General features: G+C 41.1%; 1 protein-coding gene across 3 annotated transcripts in view; it reads left to right on the forward strand.

Moving 5' to 3' along the window:
- The first annotated feature begins 8949 nt into the window (after positions 1-8949).
- Positions 8950-26626, forward strand: part of CEP43 (centrosomal protein 43) — a 34296-nt gene continuing 16619 nt past the window's right edge. Inside the window, exons 1-7 of one of the 3 annotated variants that reach the window (XR_006733599.1) lie at positions 8950-9137; positions 9626-9679; positions 12911-12965; positions 13431-13519; positions 13973-14110; positions 19332-19412; positions 22079-22138. Coding sequence is in view for 2 of the 3 variants with exons in the window: in XM_045544727.1 (XP_045400683.1) it covers positions 9036-9137; positions 9626-9679; positions 12911-12965; positions 13431-13519; positions 13973-14110; positions 19332-19412; positions 22079-22138 (579 nt within the window). In the remaining variant the exon portion in view is untranslated. The remainder of the gene's footprint in view (positions 9138-9625; positions 9680-12910; positions 12966-13430; positions 13520-13972; positions 14111-19331; positions 19413-22078; positions 22139-26626) is intronic. The other 2 variants (XM_045544727.1, XM_045544728.1) reach the window with 2 other exon arrangements.

Consider the following 26626-nt stretch of genomic DNA (forward strand, 5'->3'; position numbering starts at 1 on the left):
TAACTGTGCAATTTCCCATAGCGTTTTCTACAATGCAGATTTGTTGACTGCGTTCCGTGGTGAAGGTTAGAGCAGTCCTCTGTCCCTATGTATTTCTTGTAACTTCATAGTTGAATACAGAAGCTTATTCAGATCCGGGTTTGGTTTTTTTGACAAAACTACTTCATGGGCGGTATTCTATTCATATGCTAGAGGAACGTACCACCTTATGTATGTGTGTGTGTGTGTGTGTGTGTGTGTGTGTCTTTCATGCTCAATGACTAGTAATATTCCAATGCTGTCATTCTTTCTTGTTAAAACATTTCCATAAAGTGAAACTTTCTCACATGTACCATTTGGGAACTGAATGGTACAGTTTGAATAAGAAAGGCATTATAAATTTCTCAATTCTATTTTCATTTTCACAATGATTCCCTAGCATCTTGTGAAGGTGGCCAGACACGTATGTATTAACACATGTATGTGTAAATATGTGTGTATGTGTGTCTGAGGTTTTAATAAGTTTGGAGGTATTTCAACCCATTGCAGTGAACACCCTTATTGATGCTCAGATTGTCCCATCTTTGGCCAGTGGAAGCATCTTCAAGTTGACTTCTGAGTTCTACTAGCATGACCCCTGTAGTCTTTGGTCGCTTCCCTGCTCTCTGATGAAATGTTCAGGCTCATTTTGTACACTTTCTGACTCAGACCTGGAATCAGCTACTTCTCCAAAAACCCTGAGAATTTTTTTAAAAGTAGGAAACGGTATTTTAAGACAACAATATGAGAATAAGGAATATTCACTTCTGTTAGGTTCATCATTGTTTCTGAGCTTTTTCATTGAACATATCCATCTTTCATATATCTCTCTCCATATATGTACATACCCATGAATATATGTACTCATAAGTGTGCATATATATTCATGACTGTGCATATATATATTCATGTTATATAAATATCTATTCAAGAGTGTATTTATATTCATGAGTGTGTGCATATATATTCATGTGTGTATATATTCATGAGTGTGTATATATAGTCATTCATGAATGTGTGTATATATATTCATGAGGGTATATATGTATTCATGAGTGTATACATATTCAGTCATGTGTGTGTATATTGTATATATAATCATGAGGGTGTATATATGTTAATGAGTGTGTGTATGTGTGTGTATATATATTCATGAGGGTGTATATGTATTCCTGAGTGCATCATGAATGTGTATAGATAATCATGTGTGTGGTATATATATTTTCATGAGTGCATGTGCATGTATGTACACACACAATAGATGGATATGTATGTGTACACACACATATACATATACGTAAAGATATAATACTTCAAGTTCAAACTGATATTTATAATTAAAATTCAGGACACAAGGTATTTAATTAACCTGTCTCACAGCTGGTGTCTTCTTTTTCCAACACTGAGAGTCCTGATTTTCAAAACAAAGGGGAGGACAAAAGTAACCTATCACATAATGGTTCATTTGCTTTAACCGACATTAAACACGAACTGTCTCAGAACAACAACACCATCATTATCACCCAAAAAGATTACCGAAAGGCTAAAAAATATTTTCCACATGCTCTGCCAATGTCCTCCTTGTATGTTTTCATGATTGCATGGTGTCTACATTGCCAAATCACAGATCTGTTACATACCATGCTCTCTTCCTTGAATGCAGTGGTGTGCTGGGAAGTGTTAACAACTTCTCTTCAGAGTGGGGAACAAAATCTCTGATTCATGGCATTTTGCAGCTTTCCATGTGGCAAATACTTCCACCATTGCAGATGTCAAGCCACCAAATGGCGTTGGGGGAAGATGTGCAGTGGCAGACCCTGTCTCCACCTGCAGACACGACAGATACAAATAGATACTTGTAAAACGTAGTGAAATAATTAGGAAGTGATGTGTTTTTTGTGTTTATTACCTTATTTTTAATACGTTCTATTTAAATGTATATATGTTTATGTACTTTAATTGTTCACAATGTCTGTGTTTAACAAACGGCTGATATTTCTTGAAGATTTAACAATTGGGTCTCACGAGCTGGTCCACGTTGCCTCCAGCAAACCACGGCTCATACCTGCATCATCCACCTACTTAGCATTTGCCGCCAGTCGTTGGTCAATTCCTCTGCAGTCACTCTGGTCTTTACTCCCAAACTCCTCAGTCCTGGCTTATCCCGAGGGCTTGCCTTTCCGTAACAGTTTGCCGCCTTCGGTTTCCTGGGCTACCTTAACTACGTAACTCCGCTTTGGTCTGACATAAGGCTTTGCTGTTGAAAAATCTGATGAAAAACTAATTTTCTTTCAATTATGTATCACTGGGACTTTTATGGGGGGTAGTGATCTCCAAGGAATTTTCTTTCCCCTCTCTTCCTTCATTCTTCCCTTTCTCATCCAATAATTTTACTAGAATGTCTTGGTGTTGGAGATTTGGACTTAATTTTCCACTGAGATTATTTTTCAATATGTAATTTCAAACGTATACTTATTTCAGGAAACTTTTCTGAATTATACATCTTGTTTGGATCTGTTCCTTTGATTTTATTTATTTCTTTAAAGATGTATATTATACACACACACACACACACACACACACACATATCTCTCTATAAAAATGTGTGTTGGATCTTCTTTGTCGGGTTCCTGTATCTGTCACTTCCACTCAAATCTTTTTCATCTTGTACTAATTTTCTAGTAGCACATCACCATAAATTAAGTGCCTTAAAAACATATTATATTATAGTTTTCTATTTTAGAAGCCCAAGATGGGTCTCACTGGGCTAAAAATCAAGGTGTCAGTGGGCCTGCACTTCTTTCAGGGGGTTTATGGGGCAAATCTGTTTCCTCTCTTCTTCAGCTTCTAGAAGAAGTGCACATCCCTTGGCTCAGGGCCACCTTCCTCCACCCGCAAAGCTAGCAATGTCCCATCTTTCCGGCCATTCTTCCACGGATGCATCTCCTGCACACCACCCAGGAATGATTCTCTACTTTCAAGGACCCACATGATTAGACTGGGCTCGCCCAGATAAACCAGGATAATTCCTCTATCTTGAGATCTTTAATTTAATCACACATTCAGAGTCACTTCTGCCGTGTCAGGTAACCTATGCAGAGGGCCTGGAGACTAGCACATGGACATCTTCAGGTGACCACTGTTCTGCACCACACATCTCTTTTAATATCTTCCTATTTTGTCATCTTTTCTCCTAATGCATTATCAGTTCTGTTTATCTGCACTTGCATTTCTTTTTCTCTTCATTTTTGAAATTATTTTTAAAATTCTTGGTTTTCTGAGTTTGTCACTTCCTGTGTTTTTCTAAATCTGATGTATGTTTTTTTTCATATCTTATGTTATTTTAGATATCTGTTAACTTATTTTAAAATATCAGATTATACTTTTCTTCTGTTTTGGAGACATGGCTTTCTGTCATGATTTATTGTCTATAGAGATTGTTTCTTACTCTCTTTTAGTCTTAAAATGAGTTTGTATGGGATTGGGCCTTAATTTTTTCTGTTATTTATCTTTATGCAATACTAGTCTTATTGAACTTTTAGAAGGAAAGACTTATTTAGGATAGTTTTTCTGATTTCATGGCTCTATTCCCTATTCTGTTGTTGATTCACCTCAAATTCAGTAAAAATCCAATAGGTTTTTTTCAAGGAACTTGATAAGCTGATTCAACATTTTATCTGTATGAGAAAAAGCCTAAGACTAGCCCAGGCATTCCTGAAAGCGGAGAATAAAGTGGAAGATGGCCCAGCAGACGTCAAAACATATCACACAGTTTTAGTAATTTAACACTGTGTTGTTGGTGTAGTTACAGATAAACACACAAACGAAACAGAAGGGAGAGCCCAGGGAAAAATCCTGACATATATATGAAACCGTGATTTATGCTAGAGTCATCATTGTAGCTACATGGGTAAAAAAGGGACTACTAAACATAATGTTAGGATAATCGGTTATGCATGTAGAAAAACCGGAATTCTATATTTCCCGTACTTCATACACAAAATATTAATCACAGAGAAATTAAGAATTCCAATATGAAAAGCAACACTTTAAAACTTTCAGAAGAATACACAGAATAATCTTTATAAATAGTAAGTTTGGTTTCTAGATACCATTCTCCACTAAAAGGAAATAGGGATCCGTAGAGAAATGGCTGGTTCCAGGGCTGGGACAGGAATGACAAGATGAACCTGAGCATCTTGCGCCACACAGTGGGAACGTGCTCAGAAACAATGAGAGCTGTCAGAGCACAAAGGGGCCAGAGGAGCTCCTGCTGGGACAACCGGGGACCCCCTGAGAACCAAAATAAACAATGGGAATACTGGACCATAACTCACTGAATAAAATAAAATTCTACAAACCAAACTTATATAAATAAATAGTAAAAACAAGAAGGAAATGCTCTTCCTTAGGGTAGAATGCCAACTAACAAATGTCGACGTGATCATGGAGTAAAATAAAACAAGACAAAACAGCAAAACCTCACCTCTTGCAGCCATCATATTAACTGATTAAAAAACATTATCAATGGATGCTATCTATATTAGTGCTCTACTGCCATATTACAAATTACTCCAAAACTTAGGCGCTTACAACAATCTATTATCTGACAGTGCTCGTGGGTCAGGAATTTGGGAACGGCTTTGCTGGGTGATTCCAGCTTGGGGACTCTTGGGATGTTGCAGTGAGACATTAGCTGAGGCTGAGTGATCTAAGGCTTGAGTGGGATGGGGGGATCCTCTCTGAGACGCTCACGCACGTGGCTGTCGGCAGGTGGCCTCAATCCTCCCCACCCGTGCCTCTCCACAGGGGCTCCCGCATCCTCATGACATGACAACTGGCTTCTCTCGAGCAAGCGATCCAACGCAGCAGGTGGAGACACTGCGTTTCTTTGTGACTTAGCCTCAGAAGTCACACTCCATCCTATCTTCAGCATCCTCTTCACGCGGGAGGAGACTATTCAAAGATGTAAGTACTGGGACATGGCATCTTTAGGGCCATTGTCCTAAAGGATGGCTACCAAATGCTAAAATCGGTGGAGAAAAGTTTGATGACGGAGAGGATATCTGCATAGTCTCAATGTGTCTCCCCACAAAGAGAAAATAATAGTTTTACAATGAAGAAATCTCACAGCCACCACTTAACCAAGTGGTCAAAATCTGTATCAGCAATTATGGGGCAAACTGACATCATGTGCTCCTCATCTGATGACTGAGGACACATCACTTATGTGGTATTCCTGCTAACAATGCACAGTGTAAATCTAGTTGTGAGAAGACATCAGATGAACGCTAGCTGAAAGACAATCTACAGAACACCTGGACTGTGCTCTCTGAGAACAACATGTCCTGGAAGATGAAGAGAGGCTGGAACCACTGAAGGTTAAAGGATGTGACAGCAACACAACCAAGGATGACTGGGGACTAAACCCTGAGCTAGGAAAAAACACTGCTATTAAGGACATTATCAGAGCGGCTGGCGAATTGTGAACATGAACCATAGACTGAATACCAGCAGTGTGGCACGCTCACCAGTGCACACTGATGCCCTGAGAGCTGACTGCCAAACACGACAGAATTTACTGAACTGGCCATTAAGCTGCTGGTAACCTGGAATCAGCCGTGGTGAGCCACTTACCATGGGAACTGGCAGATGACATGAATCAGGTCCTTTCTCCCTCCCTCCCTAGCCAGCGTACCGGCCTGCCACTTGATAATGTTAATAACACTCCAGCAAGGTTCAGTCTCCCGATTTTGGTAATTGTACTGTGTAAGGCAATAAATGGTCTTATCCTTAGGGAACACACAGTGACGTATTTAAGGGCAAAGGGACCTGATCTCTACAACTTAATCTCAAATGGTGCAGGATGAACAGATCAATAGATCAAAAGATAAAAATAAACTGATCGATAGATAAAGCTAATGTGACAAAATTGTGACACTTGGTAAATCTGAATGAATACTTCTTTGTAGTATTCTTGCCCCTTTCTGTAAACTTGAAATTTTTACAAAATAAAAAGTTAAAAGAACCTCCAACACTTAATGCTTCCTGGGTTATTAAGTCTGAGAAACACGACTGACTTGCCCACAGTCACACAGAACGTGGATCTTTGGTTCAAAGCTCTGGTGACACCTTGAAGTGGCCTTTTCTCAAAGATTTTAAAATTGCTTTCAAACTTGTTATGATAAAGTTAATATCTGAATATTTAAAAAATAATCTATTACATGTAAATTTTTCCTTTAAAGACTTAATTGTTATTTTATTTCCTTTTTGGTTTCAGAGTTGCAAAGTTTCACCAGATTATTCTGAATTCCGAGCTGCTAACAGGAGCTGGCAGTCACTTGACCAGGCAAGAAAGAGGAGACATTAGCAGGCAGAGGGAATTTAACCTGGACCAAAAAAACCTAGCAAAAGGAGGCCAAAATGTTGATAAATTGCACTTACATAGCAGTAATAATTGGGGTAATATTCTACAGTGGGGTTTCTCTACATCAGCTTTACTGACATTTGGGGCCTGATAATTCTTTGTTGTGGGAGGCTGTTCTGGGCAGTGTAGGATGCTTAGCGGTGTCTAGACTCTACCGCGGGATGCTGGTAGCAGGGCGCACACTTAGGGCAATACCCCGCACCCTGTTCTGGGCAGCTGGGGGTGCTGGAGACCGGCCCACCCAGTCCATTGCAGTTACCAGTAACACTAAGACGGACCACTTTGGTGGCTTCACCACTGCTACTGTCACCTCCCACATCACACCAGCTGCTCAGAGGCCTGAGAACCTGCCCACACACTCAGCCCACTGCTCTAACTACTAGCTGCTGAGCAAGCCACCTAAAGCCCAAGGACTGGCTCTCTGGGACACACTAAAACCACTGCCAGTGTAAACTGCTCTGGGGCCTCAGTCAGGCCCACTCAGCCCACTGCTGCCACCACTGGGGCCAAAAGACTAGCTCGGCTGCTGTTCAAGTCCCCAGCAAAACTTCACCACAGCTTCAACTAACAACTGTTCCTTAAGCCACCAAGGAAATTACAGATACCACTGACTGTGTGTACTATCTGTAAGAAATCATGCGAAGATCACACTACTGCAGACACCCAAAATCGAAGACAAAGTGTCCTACTCAGCCAACAACAAGAGACCAACTGCTTGCTCAGAGACGATTAGTGAGTGTCACATGGTGTCTCAAGGAGTTTTAAGTAGATACTCAAAACCCTTGAGCCCACAGCAATCGGGACAGGAGGTTACAAAATTATTATATTACAGTATTACAGTATGCACTACAGTTAATGCAGTTATGATTTAATACTGAATCTCTACATTTGTTAACATTTCTTTCGACTGGGAATGGTGCCACGTACCTGTGTCTGTATTTGTGTGCGTAAGTAAGTTTTGATAAATTTCTACTTTTCATAATAGATTTGTGTATTTTAATGGTAGCAAATGATAAAATAGACTAGTACTACTTATATTTTATGCATTCATGACATACCCAACTTTTTATTTTTTTACCATTTCTAGGCTACATGGTTTGTCTTTTTCAAATTGTTGCAAATCTCCAAAAAAATTTTCCAATATAGTTATACAAAAAACCCACATGTGAGTGGACTTGTGCAGCTCAAGCCCATGTTGTGCAAAGGTCAACTGTACAAGACATATGTCTGGAAAGACTCATCTTTCCAATTTAAAAGATGCTACCCGTGGGGAGAAGATTTGGGCTAAGCAGGAAACTTCAACTGTTACTTTTTTTACTTTATATATATCATTTGTATCTCAAACGATAATCTGCAGACCACCTGCACTGGGAGAAAATGAGGATTCCTGAAACCCTCTGCAGACTCAGGAGTGAGACTCTCTGGGGGTGGAGCTCTAGGCCCCACTGTTTCCTCAGGGGCTTCCCAGTGATTCCTCCTGAAGTCCCCACGCGGGTCCGCAGAGTAGGAGTCCCACCGCTTCCCCTCCTTCCCCAACACGCAGAGCGAGAGCAGCATGACTGCGGCGCGCGCGCGCGCGTCCCCGGCCCCGCCACCCAGCAACAGGGGACTTGCGCTGTGTGCGCACGCATGTACACAGACACGTACGTACATACACACGAACACACACATGTACAAAATATGTACATGCACAGCACACATGCACACACACATGTACACACATGTACACACGCACACATACGCATATACACTGTACACACGCGTACACATAAACACACGTACGCTTATACACCCGAACATATGTATACATGCACAATACACATGCACGCACACAACGCATGTGTACACACGTGCATATACACGCGCACACACACGTACAGATGCACACATGTGCGTACACCGTACACGTAAACATACGTACGCTCACACACTCGAACATGTGTACATGTACACACATATACACAAGTGTATATACACGCACACACGTGCACATGCACACACGTGTGGAAGCCGGCCACGCAGCACGCCCTCCTAAACCGCGTTCCCCTCACCCCCTGCAGTGCGCACCTGGAAGGTTCTAAAATCCTACATCGTCCACCTCCACAATCTTCCACGCCCCACCTGGCCTCTCAGGGGTTCCGACGCCGCCACGGGCTCCTTCCTGCCGCGGACGCGGCCCAAACCTGCGCTCTACGTGCGGTCCCGCAGCGCCCCGCCGCGGTCGGCCGGGGCAGTGCACCCCACCGCATCGCCCCGCCCCGGAGCGCGCCTCTGCGTCGCCCCGCCCCCAGCGCGCGTCCGCCCCGTCCCCGGAGCGCGCCTCCACATTGCCCCGCCCCCGGAGCGCGTCCTCCCCGCATCGCCCCGCCCCCGGAGCGCGTCCTCCCCGCATCGCCCCGCCCCCGGAGCGCGCCTCCGCGGCCGGCTGCGTCCTACGCGCCCGAGGCCCCGCCCCTGCGTCCGCCAGCGTCTCGACGCCCCGCCCTCCGGCGTGAGGGGCGGGGTCTCGGCGCGCCGCCCCAGCGCCGAGCGGAAACGCGCCGGCCGCCGGCCGTTGGCGCGGCTTGGGCGGTTGTCTTGGAGAAGCAAGATGGCGGCGACGGCGGCCGCGGTGGTGGCGGAGGAGGACACGGAGCTGCGGGACCTGCTGGTGCACACGCTGGAGAACAGCGGGGTCCTGAACCGCATCAAGGTGGCGCAGAGGCCGGCGGCCTGCGGGGCGCAGGGCTGTGCGGACGGCGGGCGTCACAGCGGGGCGCGTTGGGGAGGCCCCGCCGAGGCGAGGGCCGCGGTGGCCCGGGCGGCGCGTGAGGAGCCGGGCGCGCGGGCTCAGGGTTGCCCCAGGGCCCTGTCCCCACCGCCGAGAGCGGCGGGCAGGCTGGCCGGGTCGCGGGGTCGGTCGCACGCAGCGCCCTGGCCTCGGTGCCGGGAGGTGGGTCTGAGCGGTCGTTCCTCGGACGTTCGCGGCGGGAAAGCGGGGCCTGTAACGGCCTGCGGGGATCGGGGCTGCGGGAGCCTCTCCGACCGCTGCACCTGCCACTCCGCTCCTCGTCCTGCTCGTTCTGTCGCTGGCTTTTAGACCGTGTGGATGGTGTCTACAGAACTTCCCTCGTGTGCACTTCTTGTCTTGAAAATTGCCTCGAAATAGTAATTTCTGTTTCTTTACCTTTTTTTTTAAAGGCTGAACTCCGAGCAGCCGTGTTTTTAGCACTAGAGGAGCAAGAAAAAGTAGAGGTATGAAATCTCCAGATTTTAATATGACCTTATTCATTAATGCTGAATTTCTAATTAAACGCTATTTTAACAATGCAATTTATGGTAGTGTATGGTTAGGGATAATTTTAACTATTAAGGGTTATGTTACTATTTGGAGAGAACCAAAATTATTCTCTTTTAGTGTCTCTTTTGAATTCTTGGTAATCTTCAAATTTAGGTACCAGAGTAACTTTGGGACCAATACTAAACTAAAACAAAAAAGTTCCTTGAAAAAATGGTTTCATTGTCAATGAGTTAACAAACTGCAGGTTTGCTCAGAACCTTTAATTAACATACATTGCGAATCCCTGTGAGGTAGGGGGGTATATGCTATTTTCCCTCAAATTGTCTGACTGCTCAATTATTTAAAAATATCACGATCTTTCTTGTTGCCCAAAGTCCAACCACTTCTTTGCATTTAAGTGCATAATTTAGCTTTTTCTCTCTGCTCCAAATTCCACCAACTATCCTGGAACTTGTCAACAAGAATCTGTAATCAAGGTCTTAAACTCTTACTCTATTTCTTTAGACCTGTATATTATACTTGCTCTTTAATTCCATCAAACCCTTCAGTTCTTTGCTCTTCCTGTGTTTGTCCAGGCATCAATCTTCTCTTGGCTGCTTTTTGTTCTGGACCCTATAGTTCATACTTCAGAAACCCTAACTGCCTTGCCTTTCAGTCATTCTTGGTCTGGAAGAAATCTTAATGGTCATTTAATGCAACAAATTAATGCTCTTTCCTGTTTGTGCACGTGCATCTCTAGAGAAAAGTTACCCAACCACGTGGATTGCTGATGTTACAAATTGGTGCATACCAACCTTGCTAGGTCCTGAGCAGGTCTGCAGCTCTGCTCTTCATTCAGCACCTCCCACCACAGCTGCAAGTTGGCCTTCTGTTACCCGCCCCCTCTCCTTCCTGGACAGTTGGTCTGTCCCTGCCTCAGGGAAAATGGAAGCCATAAGGTTCTAACATTATATTTTCCTTCCCCAGCCACCAATCTTTCGCTCACCTCAGAAGAGGCTTACCTGTGTCAGCGTTTATCTGTACCTCTTTCCTTTCTGCTTTAGTGGAAGGGGCTCTGTCTTGTCAAGGAATAATCACTTTGTCTAGGTTTGCCTTCCACACACCCCCATCTCCTTAGTTATCTACTGCATCTTTGACCTCTGCCTTTCTGTTGGCTCCTCTCTAGAGCATGAAAATGTGTTTAAATCACTCTTAAGAAGAAAACGGTTTCCCTTTTCTCTTATTCTGCTTTTACTACCACTCTATTTTTTCCCTCCCAGCCACATTTTGAAACAATGTGCATGTTTATTCTCTTTCTTATATTTCTGGCTCCCCTTAATCCGTAAAATCTTAAATCCACTGCTATTACTCCTAAGCAATTTCTTTTGCTATAGTCAAAAAGAATTTTCTAATGGAATATACTTTAGTTCTTTCTTATCTTAGTTGATCATTGTGGCATTTGACATTCTTAATTCCTGTTCCTTCTTGAAAATCTCTCTTGACTTTTGGGACCTTTTTCTCTTCTTTCTTCTTTTCCTTTTGACCACTCCTTGGTTTCTTTAGTTTGACCTTACTTAGACTGTTGATACACTATCCTGTACCTCTCATTCTGTATTCTCTTATTGGTGACCTTCAGCTAAACAGGAATCTGAGCGTTTCCCAGGCCTGCTCTGCTTTCTGCCTGCTCAGTTGTCAGCTGGCTCTGTGTTTGTGAGGTCTGTATCTGAAGTGTCTCTAAAGGGAGGGTTTTGTTGCCCACTTTGCCTGTGTTTATTTCTTTTCCAGATTGCTTTACCTGCTTCCTGCTCTCCAGTCTACCCTTTGCTGGTGTCCCTCACCATCCCCCCTGAAGTCCTTTTTCCACATTGCTCCTGGATTGGCTATTTATAGTACACATCTGATCTTGTCCCTCCATTTTCTTTAAATGTTTCAGTTGACCCAATGTCTTAAAATTCCCTGGTCCAGCCTACCAAGGACATTTATAATCTTTCCCCTCCTTATCTTTTAATTATTTTGTTGAAGTATAATTGACCTACAGTAAATGGAACATATTTAAATGTACAATTTGGTAAGTTTTAACAGTTATGCAGCTGTGAAGTGATCACTACTGTCAAGATAGTGAACATATCTGTGACCCTCAAAAGTTTCCTTGAGCCGCTTTGTAAACCCTTCCCAAACATTTTTAAGACCTATATGGATGGAATCATACAGTATGCACCTTTTTTGGTCTAGCTTTTTTCATTCAGGATAATGGGTTTGAAATTCATTCATATTGTAGTGTATAGTGATAGTTCATTCCATTTGATGATTTCAAGAGTAATAGATCATTTCATTAACCAATTGATTATATGGATATGACAGTTTGTTTAGCCATTCACCTGCTGATAGACATTTGGGCTGTTTCCAGTTTTGGAGTGTTGTGAGACTGCTGTGAACATTCATGCACAAGTCTTTGCTTGTATCTGTGATTTTTCTTGAGAAAATATGTAGGGGTGGAATGACTGGATCACATGATAGGGATATTTTTTAACTTTTCTAAAAAATTACCAAACTGCTTTCCAAACTGGTTGTGCCATCTTGCAGTCCCCTCAGCAGTGTATGGTGCTGCCACTACACCAGTAATTCTTGTGGGCTGCTTGAAGAAGTTACCATATGCTGCCTGCATTAGCCTTATTCTGAGCAATAGTCAAAGTTTGATGTACTAGAAGTATTTTTTGTATTTATATTCAAATAAACATATAATTACAAAACAGAGTTGGCCTATGGGCTACATAAAATCATTGCATATACCACAGATAAACTGATAACTGGACTCCTGTTCATCGTCAGTGTTCTGGAAATGGTAGATACCTAAGATGATCAAATATCAAACATCACATATTTGAAATAATAAATGGTTGTTTACATAAGTTAATTTTATTTAACATGAGTTTTTGAAGATAATCTAGCTTCAAAAGCAGTTTAGTAAGCAATTTATAAAACATTAAAAATAAGTACAAATGTTTATGGTTTTGTTTTATTAACTTTGAGAAATTAAATAGCACAAAATAATAAACAGTTGTGGAATAGATTTAATAAAACCATAATTTTATGGATTACCATGTACATATTATTTATATTTTTGCCAACAAATTACACTTTAATGTACATTTTGTACTTTGTAGGATAATCACATGACACTTAAAATATTTCATTTTTTTTAACAGAACAAAACTCCTTTAGTCAATGAGAGCCTGAAAAAGTTTTTAAATACAAAAGATGGTAAGATGTTCAACTTGTTCTTGTTTACTTTATCTGTCTCTTTGAATCTTTACGCCGTTCGGGAGAAATCAGGAATTTCAGGTTGTTTTTAAGTCTACAATTTTTATAGGTCCTCATTTTAAAACAATATTTCATTGTACAACTATCACATTGCTATTAAATATTTTTGATCATGGGAAATTGTTGACTAAAGACAATTTTACTCTAAAAAGTAGAACACTAGAGTTTGTTCATGAAGTGTTACGTTGTCTTACAATTAGTTCATACTGATGATCCTAGAGAAACAACTGGGAGACGGGGATTTTCAATACTTAATCACGTTATTCAGAGAAGAAATTTGTAATTTAAAAAATTTAGAAACCTCCTCTCTCCCGTTAATTTAGTGTGTCTTATTTCACAATGTTAATAAAAGATCTTCAGAGTTCCTAAAGGTTTACTTACCCATCTTTTTCTTGATCTTTGTAGGTCGTTTAGTGGCTAGTCTTGTTGCAGAATTTCTTCAGTTTTTTAACCTTGACTTTACCTTGGCTGTTTTTCAACCTGAAACTAGCACAGTAAGAATAATGATTTTTACATCTATTCTATTAAACCTTTGATACAGATGAGTTAATACTAAGCTGAAAGTTAATAAAATTTGATAACTTATAGTTTCTGGCATACAGATTATTTTTTTTTAGTTGATTATCTGTTTTTCTTAAAGACCATCTGAGCTGTCAGGTAGCTGGCTGGCTCCAGCGTCACTGCTTCCTATAACTTGAAAGCTTGCTAATGAAGGAGCGTGACTGTAGAGTTAATTTTAGTACGATGTTAGATTGCACCTGTTGATGGAGACTTTGAAGATGAGGCTCTATAAAAGAAATAGGTATAATTTTTCAAAATGGACATTTCATTAATTAGAAAAACAGTCTCTGAGTTTAGAGATGTTTTTAAGCTCTGGAAATATTTTCTTTATTCTCTGAAAATTCTTTTGGTATAATTTTGTGCATCTGTATCTTATTTTTTCCTAGTCTCAAGGTCTTGAAGGTCGAGAGAATTTAGCTCGAGATTTAGGTATTATTGAAGCAGAAGGGACTGTGGGTGGACCCTTATTATTGGAAGTGATCAGGCGCTGTCAACAGAAAGAAAAAGGCCCAGCCAGTGGGGAAGTAAGTATACTCCTATGTTGCCTTTTTCTATTTTAATTATTACCTACTTAGGTCAGTCATGGAGATTAGTGTAGTCACAGTAAATCAAGATTTACATGAAGAGAGGATATTCCTTGAAATATACTCAGATTGTACAAATGCAAATTTTAATGAAAATCAGAAATGTGCAGTGTCTGACACTGTTGTGTACCTGTGCTGGTTATTAATCCTCAGAGTATTGGGTTTATAAGCCAGACTGGTGCAAATCCCAGCTTCTCACTGACTAGTTGCGACCCCCCCATCCCCTCCTGTGTGAAGCAGGGGTACTGGCACCCACCGCCTGTGGGTGGTGTGAGGCTCCCACGTGTGAGCTAACACACGTCAAGTACTCAGAATGGCGCTCGGCAGAGAACACACTCAGCTAACTTACTGTCATTTTAGTTAAATATGAAAGGGCTGGTTTAGAGACTAGTTGATAATTACTTGACTTAAAACCTTTTTTAAACTAGGCTTAAAACTAAGCTGTTGATTTTACTTTGAACTGTTTAGAAACAATTTCAGACTACTACTTTTTTGATTAATAGTTACTTTTCTTACTCTTGACCTTTCTTTTTGGAAATCCTGTTAATGAGATTGATGATCTAATTTCTATTGACATACTTTCGCATTACATAAAGGTATTTTGTTTCACAGACGTATACAACATCTGTAACTGTTCCAGATACCTGGTTAAATGTGTGCTTTTAGACATACAAACTTATAAGTGGGAATGTGGAGGGTTATGGGCCTTTTTATTTGGAGAATCTAAGAGTATATATTCTGTTAGAGTCTTTGAAAAGTAGTAAAGTTGCCTGAGTACTCATTACATGTAAGACATGGTTATTGTGTGAGTAATATATGAAAGTTCTGTGTTCTTGAAGAGCTCAAAGCTATTCAAGATAAGATGTGCTTACATAAGGAAATTAACATTTAAATAATGGTTTAAGATTATGGAGCAAATACCGTATAATACATGATTATTCCCAGATGTTTTATGAATAATAATTGTTTTACTTTTTTTTTTTTTTTTTTTGAGACAGTCTTGCTTTATTGCCCGGGCTAGAGTGAGTGCTGTGGCGTCGCCTAGCTCACAGCAACCTCAAACTCCTGGGCTTCAGCAATCCTACTGCCTCAGCCTCCCAGGTAGCTGGGACTACAGACATGTGCCACCATGCCTGGCTAATTTTTGCTATATATATATTTTAGTTGGCCAGACAATTTCTTTCTATTTTTTTAGTAGAGACGGGGGTCTTGCTCTTTCTCAGGCTGGTCTCGAACTCCTCACCTTGAGCGATCCACCCGCCTCGGCCTCCCAGAGTGCTAGGATTATAGGCGTGAGCCACCGCGCCCGGCCAATAATCGTTTTAGTTTAAAGAGAAAAGTGATTGTTTGATTGTTTTATGCTAAAATGTTGTTACACTGAATCTTAAAGTGAGGGTAGGGTGTGAGCTGTGGGGTGAGGATGGGGAGGGTGCTCTGAGAGGGCGGAACAGTGCCAGTAGGGTGGGGGCAGGAGAGCGTGGCCAGGTCCGGGCTCAGGAGTGAGTCAGCTTGCCAAGAGCACAGGTTGTCACCTCAGCTTGTGCATTTTCATTTCATTCCTTCACTCATCGATTATTTAATAAGTTTTTTAGTGTGCTTATTTGATGGACATTGTGTTAGATATTATAGTAGGGAGTAATAAAACAAAGGACCCCAGATAATCTCCTGGACCACCAGTCTGTAGGTGGCAGTGACATCTGTCTTGCTCACCCTCTGTTGGTGTCTGGCTGGCCCAGACTCATCTCTCTTTTTGCCTGCGCTTTCATTTTCTTTTTTGGTTACTCTTTGGCTCACCTCATTACGAGGTGGTTACGCACGCTTTTCTCTCTGGTCTGAGCTCCCTCTTCCTTACAGCATGGGCTCTGTAGCCGGGCTCCTGGGGCGAAACCTCCACTGTGCCACATCCTAGTCACTCAGTCTCCCTGTTGTGTAGGTTCCTTGTCTGCAGGATGGAGATCATAGAAGTGTCACTCATGGGGTTGTGGGCACTACAGGAGGCAGTGTGTGTGAAGTTTTTAGAATGGTGCTTGGCACATAGACTCCGTGTATCCTTACAATTGGCCGTCCGTATCTGTGAGTCCCACATCAGCGAGTCAGCAGACCATGAATTGAAAATATGTGGGAAAAATAACAATAAAAAACAATACAAATAAAAGAAATACAGCCTAACAACCATTTACATAGCATTTACATTGTGTTAGGTGTATGGGAGGATGGCACAGGTTGTATGTAAATACAGCAGCGTTTCACATACGGGCCTTGAGCATCTGCTGGTTTTGGTATCTGAAGGAGGGTCCTGGAACCAGTCCCCTACAAATACCAAGGAAGACTTGTAGCATTATCATCATTGTTACTGTTATTTCTCATCTTGTTAGCGTTACTGTGTGGATGGCTCCCTAGGTCCGGCTTGGGCTCCTTAGTGCAGCTCAGTGCTTTCCCCTCGCTCCTGACCAGAGTCCGCAGCTCTGCACTTCCATCCCCCGCTGGCACGTTTAAATCCTATGGGAAAAAATTGACTTTATTCTCTTCACTTCTAAAAAGGCAAAAACAGTAAGGATATGTCCACTCCTCCCCTCAAAGAAACCCCCCTTCCAGCTCTTGCTCACTTCCATTTGTATTCTGTTCCTGTGACTCCTGGGTTCCAGCCAAGGGCCTCTTCACGTGTGTGCTTGATTCAGTCGTCCTGTCGGGAAGGATTCACTCCCACCCACAGCCACCAGCTCTGGCGCAGGCCTGGAGGGAGGAGTACTTGCTGGAAAGCTTTCTCTCCTGTGCTGGACAGCATGTCTGCCCCATACAGACCCTGTGAAAGCCTTCCTGTGCGGTTGGCGTGATTTGAAAATCAGAACTGGTCACTGTATTCTTCGGCACTGCATTCTGCCTGGTGGACCTGAACCCTCCCGTCAGTTCGCCCTGTTTCATAACGGTGATTCTGGCACATAGGCCCAGAGTAGGAGGAATTCTGTATCTTCAAAACAGAATTGTTTTACTCCTCTGAATTGCAAAACCATTAAGTTGGACATTTGATCTCCACTTTCTGCTGGTTTTCCCTTCTTAACATCTGGGTATTCCATTTTAGTAGCTTGTGTATATATGTATACATGTATAAACAAATATTTAAATTAGGGGTCTCAAAGATGTCTGTTTTGGCTCTTCCATCATTTTACTAGTGTTTTATTCTATTTCAGAGACCAGTCATATATAATAAGATAAAAGATTAGAGGTTTTATTGACCTTTGCCTTTTGATTATAGAAAACTAGCTGTGTATTAAGCCCATTGGACTCAATTACTGATGCTTTTTACCAAAATTGCATTTTAAAAACCACCTAAAGAATAAAGTTGCTGTGCCCCACGTACCTTTAATGGGACTTTTGGTTGATTTTATTGAATGTTCAGCTGTAGTTTCAGCTGTAATTAGTTAAAAACAGGCACATTTTGTTTTTTATGCTCCTCAGTGAATCATTTTCATCTCCTTTACCACAGTACCATCCAGGCCCTCACCTGTGAACATTTCCTCCCAAGCGTTCTAGTCGCTTTCTCCTAAGGATGCTCATCTTTTCAGTCTCTGCTATTCGCTGTCGAATTATTTTTAAAATTCAGCTCTTCATCGGTTACTTCCCTCTTTAAAAAGCGCAATGGCTGTGTAACGGCAACTGCAGGGTTTCCAGATTCTTCAACCATAATTAAAGATTCTGCGTGATAATGGTCTAGCCCATCATTTTGGCCTTAATGCCCTTTTTTTTTTGAAGTGTGGAACCTTATACTTAAGCCAAATTGAACTTATGCTTTGAAAGTGGCTTGTGATTTTTTTCCTTCTCTTATTTTCTTATCTTATTCTCCATCTGAAATTACGCATCTTTCCCCTGCCCTAGCTGTGGACTTTTATCATTATGGTTTCTCCTCAGCTGTGGCTGAGGAGTTTCCTCTTGTTCTGCCCGCTCCCTCCTGGCAGCTGTACCTAATTTAGCCTCATTCTGCCAGGTCGTAATAGTGATCTGCACATGCTCTGCCCTGTTGCTAGGTCATACATTTCATGAGGACAAGGGCTTTATCTTCGTATCCTTGCAGGGTATAAGACACAGTGACTTTTGACACATATTTGTTCATAGTCAATGGGATGGCTTTGAAGACTTTCGTACAGAAGTGTCATTTGGAAGACAGATTTTTGAAGGTCAGATGGGTGAAATATGGACAAGTTAGAAGACTAGAAAAAAATGAGACCCATAAAAAGGCAAATCTAGGTAAGAGTGATAGCAGTAAGAGTAGAAATAAATGCACAGGTAAAGACGACCTTTTAGAGGAAGAGTCAACAAGGCTTAGTAAATTAATGTTTTGGCATAGGACCGGGGCATAGAAGGCAATATGGGGAGAAGAAGAGCTCTCAGAGGCGACATTAAAGATTTTAGCCTGGGAGAAGCTGATGCTGTCATCCGAAAGAGTGGGCTTGGGGGAACAAAGTTAGAGCAGCACATTCTCATGTTTAAAACGCTGTAAAGGATTTTTGTAGCAAAGTTAGCCAATAGTGACTATGTACACAGTGTTGTAGAGGTTGTGATAATAATGGTGGATGAATTTTAGGAAGTGAGTTTGATTCAAGAAACATTTTTACAGACTCCTGCTTAGCGTTTACCACGGTGCTCATAACCTGTGGTGACAGGGCTCCAGGACAGACACACAGATGACCTGTGACACTGGGCTAGAACGAGAGCTTTAAAAATGAAAGGAAAAAAATTTATGGGAGTATAAAAGAGGAAGAGAGTACTGCCATTTGAAGGGGGAGAAGTTTTTTATGAGAGAGTTGCTATTTGGTATTTTTTGTGAGTGAAGATGAAGTGGGGAAACAAAGGCAAGAAGGGTGGAAAGTAGGTCTTGAGGCTCACAGGATGGTGCTGGCCTGGAGGGGGAAGGGGGTGAGGAGATATGAGGGGTGGCTGGGCAGCCTGTTCAGGCTGAGTGAACTACTCTGCAGATAATTAGAGTCTAGGGGGGTGTTTGTGTGTATAAAATTAGAGGAAAATCTAAAAAGTATTTATATTGAGGAAAAAATAAAAATACCAACATTGTGTAGTGTTTTTAAATGCTAAAATTCCATTGAAGTATAATTAGTATATTCATGCTCTATTCTTAAATATGTTTTCATTTTAAACTGAAATGTTTCAGGGTGCACTGGATCTATCTGACGTACATCCTCCACCAAAGTCACCAGAAGGAAAAGCAAGTGTGCACACACCACCAAGTAAGGTGAGTTGGCTGCCAGGTATGGCAGTGACTAAAACTCCAGAGGGCTCTCTTTTCCTCTCTCTGGTCTTAATTTGTTACAAGTTTTGTTGTTGTTTTGTAACACAATTGCTCTTTAGTTTCTTGAAAGTACTTTTTTCCCTTTGATTAAGTATATATTTAAGAAAATTTTCTTTTGCTTTGTAGTAGTTTCACATTGTATCATGGAAGGGAATATGCTGTTAAATAACAGAATTGTAGAATATTTGGATTCATTTGGTACTTTGAACATTATTTTCTTCATTAACACGATTTACTTTCTTTTCATTTGTAGGTTTCTAGCTTGAGGATATTAGGTTCCAGAATATAAAATTGTTGCATTGCCTATTGTAGAGTTCTAGATGGGTGATCAAATTTGGAATTGTAAATCATGACGGTTTTTTATAAAAATGAGCTGTTCTGATGAGGTTTATAAGAAGATATATGTACTCTGGCTACATTCGTGTGTGTCTGTATGTGAGCATGCATGTGTGTATGTGTGCATGTGTTTATGAGATGGTAAAGGTAGGACCTGATTTTAGGGATTTGGCATGATGGAAGAAAAAAATGAACTGGGCACCTGAATTTAAGATCAAAGATAAAGATAATGATGAATATAGAAATAATAATGGATAGAAAGATGATTGTCAGGAAATGTGTTGTCTCAGGTGGTTGGCGTGAGTTGGTGTACCTGCCAGTCTTATCAGAGGGTAGGTTTGGATCCTGTCTTAGTCCATTCAGGCTGTCGTAACAAAATAACGTAGACTCAGTGGTTTATAAACAACAGAAATTTATTTGTCACAGTCCTGGAGGCTGGAAGTCCAAGATCAGGGAACCAGCATGGTGGGTTTCTGGTGAGAGCCCTCTTCTGGGTCGCAGAGTGCTGCCTTCTCAGTGTGTCTGCACATGGTGGAAAGAGGACAGGAGAGCTCTCTGGGGTCCTTTTTAGGAGGGCACCTAATGCCATTCACGAGGGCTCTGTCCTCATGACCTAAGTGCTTCTCAAAGGCCCTGCCTCTTAATACCATCACATTGGGGTGGGATTTCAATGTATGAATTTGGTGGGGACAGGACACACACATATAGTCTATTACAGATCACTTTTGTGTTTGTTCCTTTGATTTCCATTCTGCAGGAAAAGAGGTATGCTGTGGATACATTCCGAAAGATTAGGCTTTTACGTGGTCCATAGTGGTATATTGACCTTACAAAAACGTTACATCTTTTTAAATTAGATAAACTTCTAGAGGGTAGTAAATATACTGCTAGATTTCTTTCTTTTCTAAATGTGTAGGCCCAGAACATTGCTGAAAGATTACTGTTACTTACTGCTTGTTCTTTGATGTTGTTCCTCCTTTTTATTTTTTGAGTTTAGAAATCTAAAGGAATTTTATACTCTTTCTAACAATAGAAAGAGACCATTATATTGTTTATAGTTGTTCCTTCCTTCTGAGAATTTCTAATAAAAAGGTCCTTTTTAAAGAATTTTTTCCTTAATGCTCATGGGATGCTATAACCCTGATGACAGAGAGAACAAGGTCATGAGTAAATTTAAAAATTTCCCTCAGTGAATTGCAGATGAAAGCCTGTGTGAGAAAGCTTTATTTTCCGTGAAAGTATCTGGCTTTGGAAAGATTAAAATTAATAATTATTCCAAAATACTTATCAGTATCTATATATAGCATTTAGCTATTTTGAAGCTCTCTTTTTAGCAAATTCTTACTTTTTAAAGCAAATCAGCAATACCAACTTTCTACATAAAGTATGTCTTTAGGATAAACTATTAAAGTCTGTTCTGTATACTCTTATTCTATTTAAATTTTTCCTAAGATCTAAGAATTAGGAGGAGAATCTTAACTGTTTTAAGTCAGTTAGGAAATGCTGCTCTGAATCCTTACAGAGAGGTGGTGACCATTTCTGAGGCTGGTTTAGAGAACAGTGTCTGTCCTGTGGGTGGCCGGCCCCACTTCTCCTGCCACCCTCCGGTTATTTTCACTGTAGTCTCCATTTTTCAGCTGGCCCCATATCCGGGGTGACCACTCCAGAAATGCCCTCAGACACTCTGCTGGGGTTGGGGTGGGATCTGTTTTAAGATAAATCCGTATTGGGGCATCTAGAGTGCAATTCCCCTGCAATCCTAAAGGACCCAGATTTGGGATCCAGTACTCTCCCCACCCTTTTCTTGCCAGCTGCCTCCCAGTGGTACCTGGTCAGTCTTGACAGCCCATGGAGAGTGCTGGGGACTCCCCAGGGACAGGGTCCAGCCCTGCCTTTAGGAACCAGGTTTGTGTGCTCCTGAGGAAGATAGGGCAAGTCGTCAAAGGAGGCTGCTTAGGAATTCAAGCAAGGCTTGTTTAGAATGTTGCTAAATGTAGCATGAAGGAAGTGGTTCTCCACCCCATAGAAGCTGAATATGTGAAGGCTACAGTATCTGTAGTTGACCAAAACTGTTGGAAACAGTATAGTTAAACATGAATTGAACACTTTAGGAATAGAGTTAAGAAAGGACAAAAAGAGCAGGCTTCAGAGAGGAACATGGTTAGATTTTTTCATTTTTAAGAAATTTTATAATACGAATATTTGGTAATGAATTAGTTTATTTTTAAAGATTTATATATTGTGGTAAAATGTCATTTTATTCTCATGCTCAGATACCAAGGTATAAAGGACAAGGTAAGAAGAAGACAAGCGAGCAGAAGTCTGGTGACAAGGTAACATGCATGAGGGCAAAGGAGAAGGCAGCAGCCCTTGGACCACGGGGCCTCCGTGGCCTCACAGTCCTGTCGGCAGGGTTCTGAGTGTTCTTTTGAAATGTCACTTGCGTTTATCCATAATCAGAACATGAGAAAGTAATGGTGGCATAAAACAAAAAGTAGTTTGACTGTCAGTTTTTATCTAGGTGAAAATCATACTGTTGTATTTTAAAACTGTGCTCTCAGTTTTATTCCGTGTTTTGTTGGCAATAATAGAATTGAAAATATTTATTTTCCTTTCAAATGGATGATGATATACGCGTTATTAACATTATGATTTTTATCTGAGGAAAATAGAACATCAGACTACTTTTTGGATAAGTTCCAATTGATAAATTAAAAGTTAAGCTTATTTCCTTCAAGACAGTTTTGGATTCTGCCGCTTTTTAGACTCTTGCACGTTTATTAACCTTATTCCTGGCCCTACTCACGTGGCCTGCGGGGGCCGGTGCTGCGGTCGGCCGAGCTCTGGCTGCTGTTCCTTCCTCCCTTGACAGTCACGGGGTGGACCTGCCAGCACATTAGCTGCTTATGAAATTTAAATATTAGAGGTCTTAGAAACATTATCAGTACAGTCTTTTTGCATCTGTTTAGAATAAGACAGAATGATTTAATTTTCAGTTCTATAAGATTGATTAGTTCTGTGTTGAACCTTGGTTTATGTATAGATTTTTTTCACTAAGCTGAAAACCTTCAAAATTGAAGGTTTTTAAAAAAAATTCTGTTTGTTATGTTAGCTGACTTTAGTTCTAGTGGTTCCAGAAGTAGATTCCTATTATTGTATTCCCTTTTTGTTCACATTGTTCTTTATACATTATTAAATTATGTTTTAAAATAATAGGTATTTTTTGAACATTTACATAGTGAAAGGCATTGCATGTTAAATGCTGTGAGCAAGCCATGTTTAACACAGTCCTCACTTAAGGAGTTTACAATCTAATTGCAGAGGTGAGACATACCTTAAAAAAGATAATTAATATAAAAGTATTTTTTTATAGATTCTTTTAACTAGTTTCTTGGACTTTTTTAAAAAAGTTAAAAGCATATTTCATACTGTTAAGTTTTTATAGCTTATTGGTGGCGTGGGTTTTAAAGAAGTTGAAACATTTTGAGGAAATGTGCACATAGAACCCAACCATGCTGAGAGACATGTTTCCACTTTGTGTCCTGCGGCACACTGTGGTGGGCCCAGACTTCAGCCTTCCCGTGCTTGGGGCAGGGCCTTCTGTGCCCCCTGACCTGAGGAGGGACCGAAGAACCTGGACGGGCTTCTTCCCGGGGTCCAGTCTGCAAGTTGGGCCCTTTCCACCCATTTCATTATTGTGTTCCTGAGCCCTGGGTACTTCTTCAGTCACTTGAAAACCTTTTTTCCCTCTACTTCCCTGATCTTGCTTCTGAATTGCCTTTGTAAGAGGTTTGCGTTGCCTGTGTCCACCTCATGTGGAGAAGCCCTTAGCTCTTCATCCTCTGCCTTTCTGCTTTGCCTTGTGCTTGCAGTAGGTTCCCAGCTTCCTTAACGTTTTTAACATGTTAATCCAAATACCACGTTGCATGTAGCAGTCGAGGTTGCACACAGCCAGACTCCAGGGGGAGCCATTCAGGTGGTGGGTGGGTGGCATTTTCCAAATTGTGAGAGTCCCCTGTCTGCCTTGCAGATGTGAACCGGGCCTGCCAGGCAGGGCCCAGGGTGCCGGATGTGTCTTACTGTTCCCTGCGAATGCGCGGGGGGGGGGACAAGTATTAAGGCTCGTTCAGAGACTCTGGGTAGTTTCTTCAGGGAAGCTACATTCATATTAGAAATAAACTTTTAAAAATTATTCATACATATATATGCACACACATAACTGGTTTGTAAGGTTTTAGAACTAATTTAACTGGGGTAAAACTAAAAGTTTTTGTTATTATTGAGAGACAATAAAGATAAAATGAAATAAATACAAAGGTAAAAGATTTGGAATACAAGTAGGATACATATTAAGTTGGAGGGCATTTTTTTAATGAGCTGAAAATTTTGAAATGTGTGTTAATGCTTACTTCCAAAGTGTCATCTGTGATAATTTGTTTCATTGTGTGCCACTTTGTGGTACCAAACATTGTCCTAGCTGTCTGAAAAAAAAAATGCATGTCAAAAATTATAATAGACTTCTGGTAAGCTCTATTAACTTTGATTTTTACCATGTAGTTGGAAAAATTGAGAAAGATGTTAGATTTTTTTGTTTTAATATTTAGAGTTAGGTGTTTTTTCTTATCATATAGTAAATGTAATATGAAAGGTTATCCATTTTAGTAATCAGTTTTCGGGTGTTTTGAAACTAACCTGTATTGGGGTACTTTTTGCTTCAGATTCTTAAAAATATGACATTCTTAATTCATTATTTCTTGTTTTCAAAATTCTAGGGTAAGCCCAGCTTTGAGTTGATTTCGGGCAGTGAGGGTACTCACATTTTGTGTATATTTCAGAGTATCGTTTCTGTGTCATTTGCAGTCACCTCAGGATTTTCCAGATAAACCAAGATTATTATTCTCTTAACACACCCACACCTCCGCCCTGCCCCGAGCGAATGGGTGTGCTGATGGGTGAACATTCCCAGCATTAGCCCTTCTGGTGCTGCCCAGCCAGCTCTCTGACCCTGGCCATTTGAGGTTCCAGTCTTGATGTCTTGGCCCCATGTGTTAGCTGAGCCCTGGCAGCTGCTGGGGGGCGGGAGGGGGGCTGAGGATGTTGAGGGTGGCACAGCTGTGCACAGGGTTGTGTCAGAGTCTTATGGCAAAGCTGGAAGATGATGCTTCTGTTGTGCATGTGTAGGAATTACAGATTGCAGATAGTAGGGATAGTTTCTCTGAAAACACTGAGTTTTTAGAAAGAAAGGTTTAAAGCTTTGTTTTGTGGTTGTAGAAGTCTACAGTATTTACGTTTCTAGGTTAGCAAATTAAACTTTAAATGTATGTGTCTGTTACAAGTGTAGTAAAATTACTTCTCTAAGTACATCATTAGTAAGTCATAATCACCCCACAGGGTGGGGGCGGGAGGTAGCAGGGGAAGGGCATGGGGGCAAGAATCGGCTACAGTCAGCACCTTTTCTGTAGCTCCCACATCCACAGATGCGGCCAACTGCAGACAGGTCAAAAATATTAACAATATAAAATATAAAAAATAATACAGATTGGAAAACAATACTGTATAACAACTATTTACATAGCATTTGATTGTATTAGGTTTTATGAGTAAAATGATTTGAAGTACACAGGGGGTGTGCAGATTATGTGCAGATACGGCACCATTTTATCTCAAGGCCGTGGGCATCCCTGGGTTTTGCTGGTGAAGGTCCTGGGTTGTGAGGGACAGTGGGTTGCATGAGTCTTTTGAATACTTTTGCAAGTACTGGAGTATTTTTTTGATTTTGTTTCTCCTGCTATGAACAGTATAGATTAAGCCTTCAGTTTGGAAAAACAGAATTCTTCTTTCCAGGTTCTTAAGACATTCTAGTGATAATTCAGTTTTTGACTACAGAACAATTAGCAGCATTTTTCACTGTGAAATGTCTCTCTAATTCTAATTTCCCATTTATCTGAACTGATTGAACTCTGGATTGTGTAAGTGTACTATTGGAAAATTAAATATATTCTAGAACTTTCTTAAAACTTTACTGTAATTTACCATAAAGCTTATTATTAGGCTTGAGCTCCATCCAAGGGAATTTAATAAATGTAGTGCTTTGCGATGGGTCCCTCACCTTTATGAAAAGATAGAACTTAAGTTTTAGTTATTTATAATAAATAACTCTGTTTCCTAGGCTGCTGTAATGAAATACCACAAATTGAGTGGCTTAAAACAGAAATGGATTGTCTCGCAGCTCTGGAGGCTTAGAAGGTGGAAATCCAGATGTCAGCAGGTTTCTCTCCTGGCTTCTGGTGGTTGCTGGCAGTCCTTGGTGTCCTTTGGTTTGTAGACAGATCACTCCAGTCTCTGCCTCCATCTCTGCATGGTGTTCCCTGTGTGGTCCCTGTGTCTCTTGCCTCCTTACTAGGACACCAGTCATGTTGGGGTAGAGCCAAGGCCCACCCTACTAACTGTATGGCCTCATCTTGACTGAATGCATCTGCAGTGACACTGTTCCCAAGTAAGGTCACAGTTAGGACTTAGTGTGTCTCTCTCATGGGACACAGTTCAACCCATAACAACTTCTAAGCTTGTTCAGGAAATGAATTCTAAGACATGGCTGTGAGATTTTTTTTTTAAGTTGCTCTTCTTGATTTTAAATAATAATTAACCATAGCTATTTAGCTTCATTCTGAATCTTAACTTCAATTTAGCCAAATCCAGGTGATAGAAAACCCAAGTAGTTGAAGTTTATGCATGTAACATAAAGGTATGTCTTCAGCCATGATAAAGGTTTTTTAAATAGAGAGTCCAGGGTATACGTACGTGTACAGATGGTCCCCAAC

The sequence above is a fragment of the Lemur catta genome, chromosome 2 (genome assembly GCF_020740605.2).
Source record: "Lemur catta isolate mLemCat1 chromosome 2, mLemCat1.pri, whole genome shotgun sequence".
Taxonomy (NCBI): domain Eukaryota; kingdom Metazoa; phylum Chordata; class Mammalia; order Primates; family Lemuridae; genus Lemur; species Lemur catta.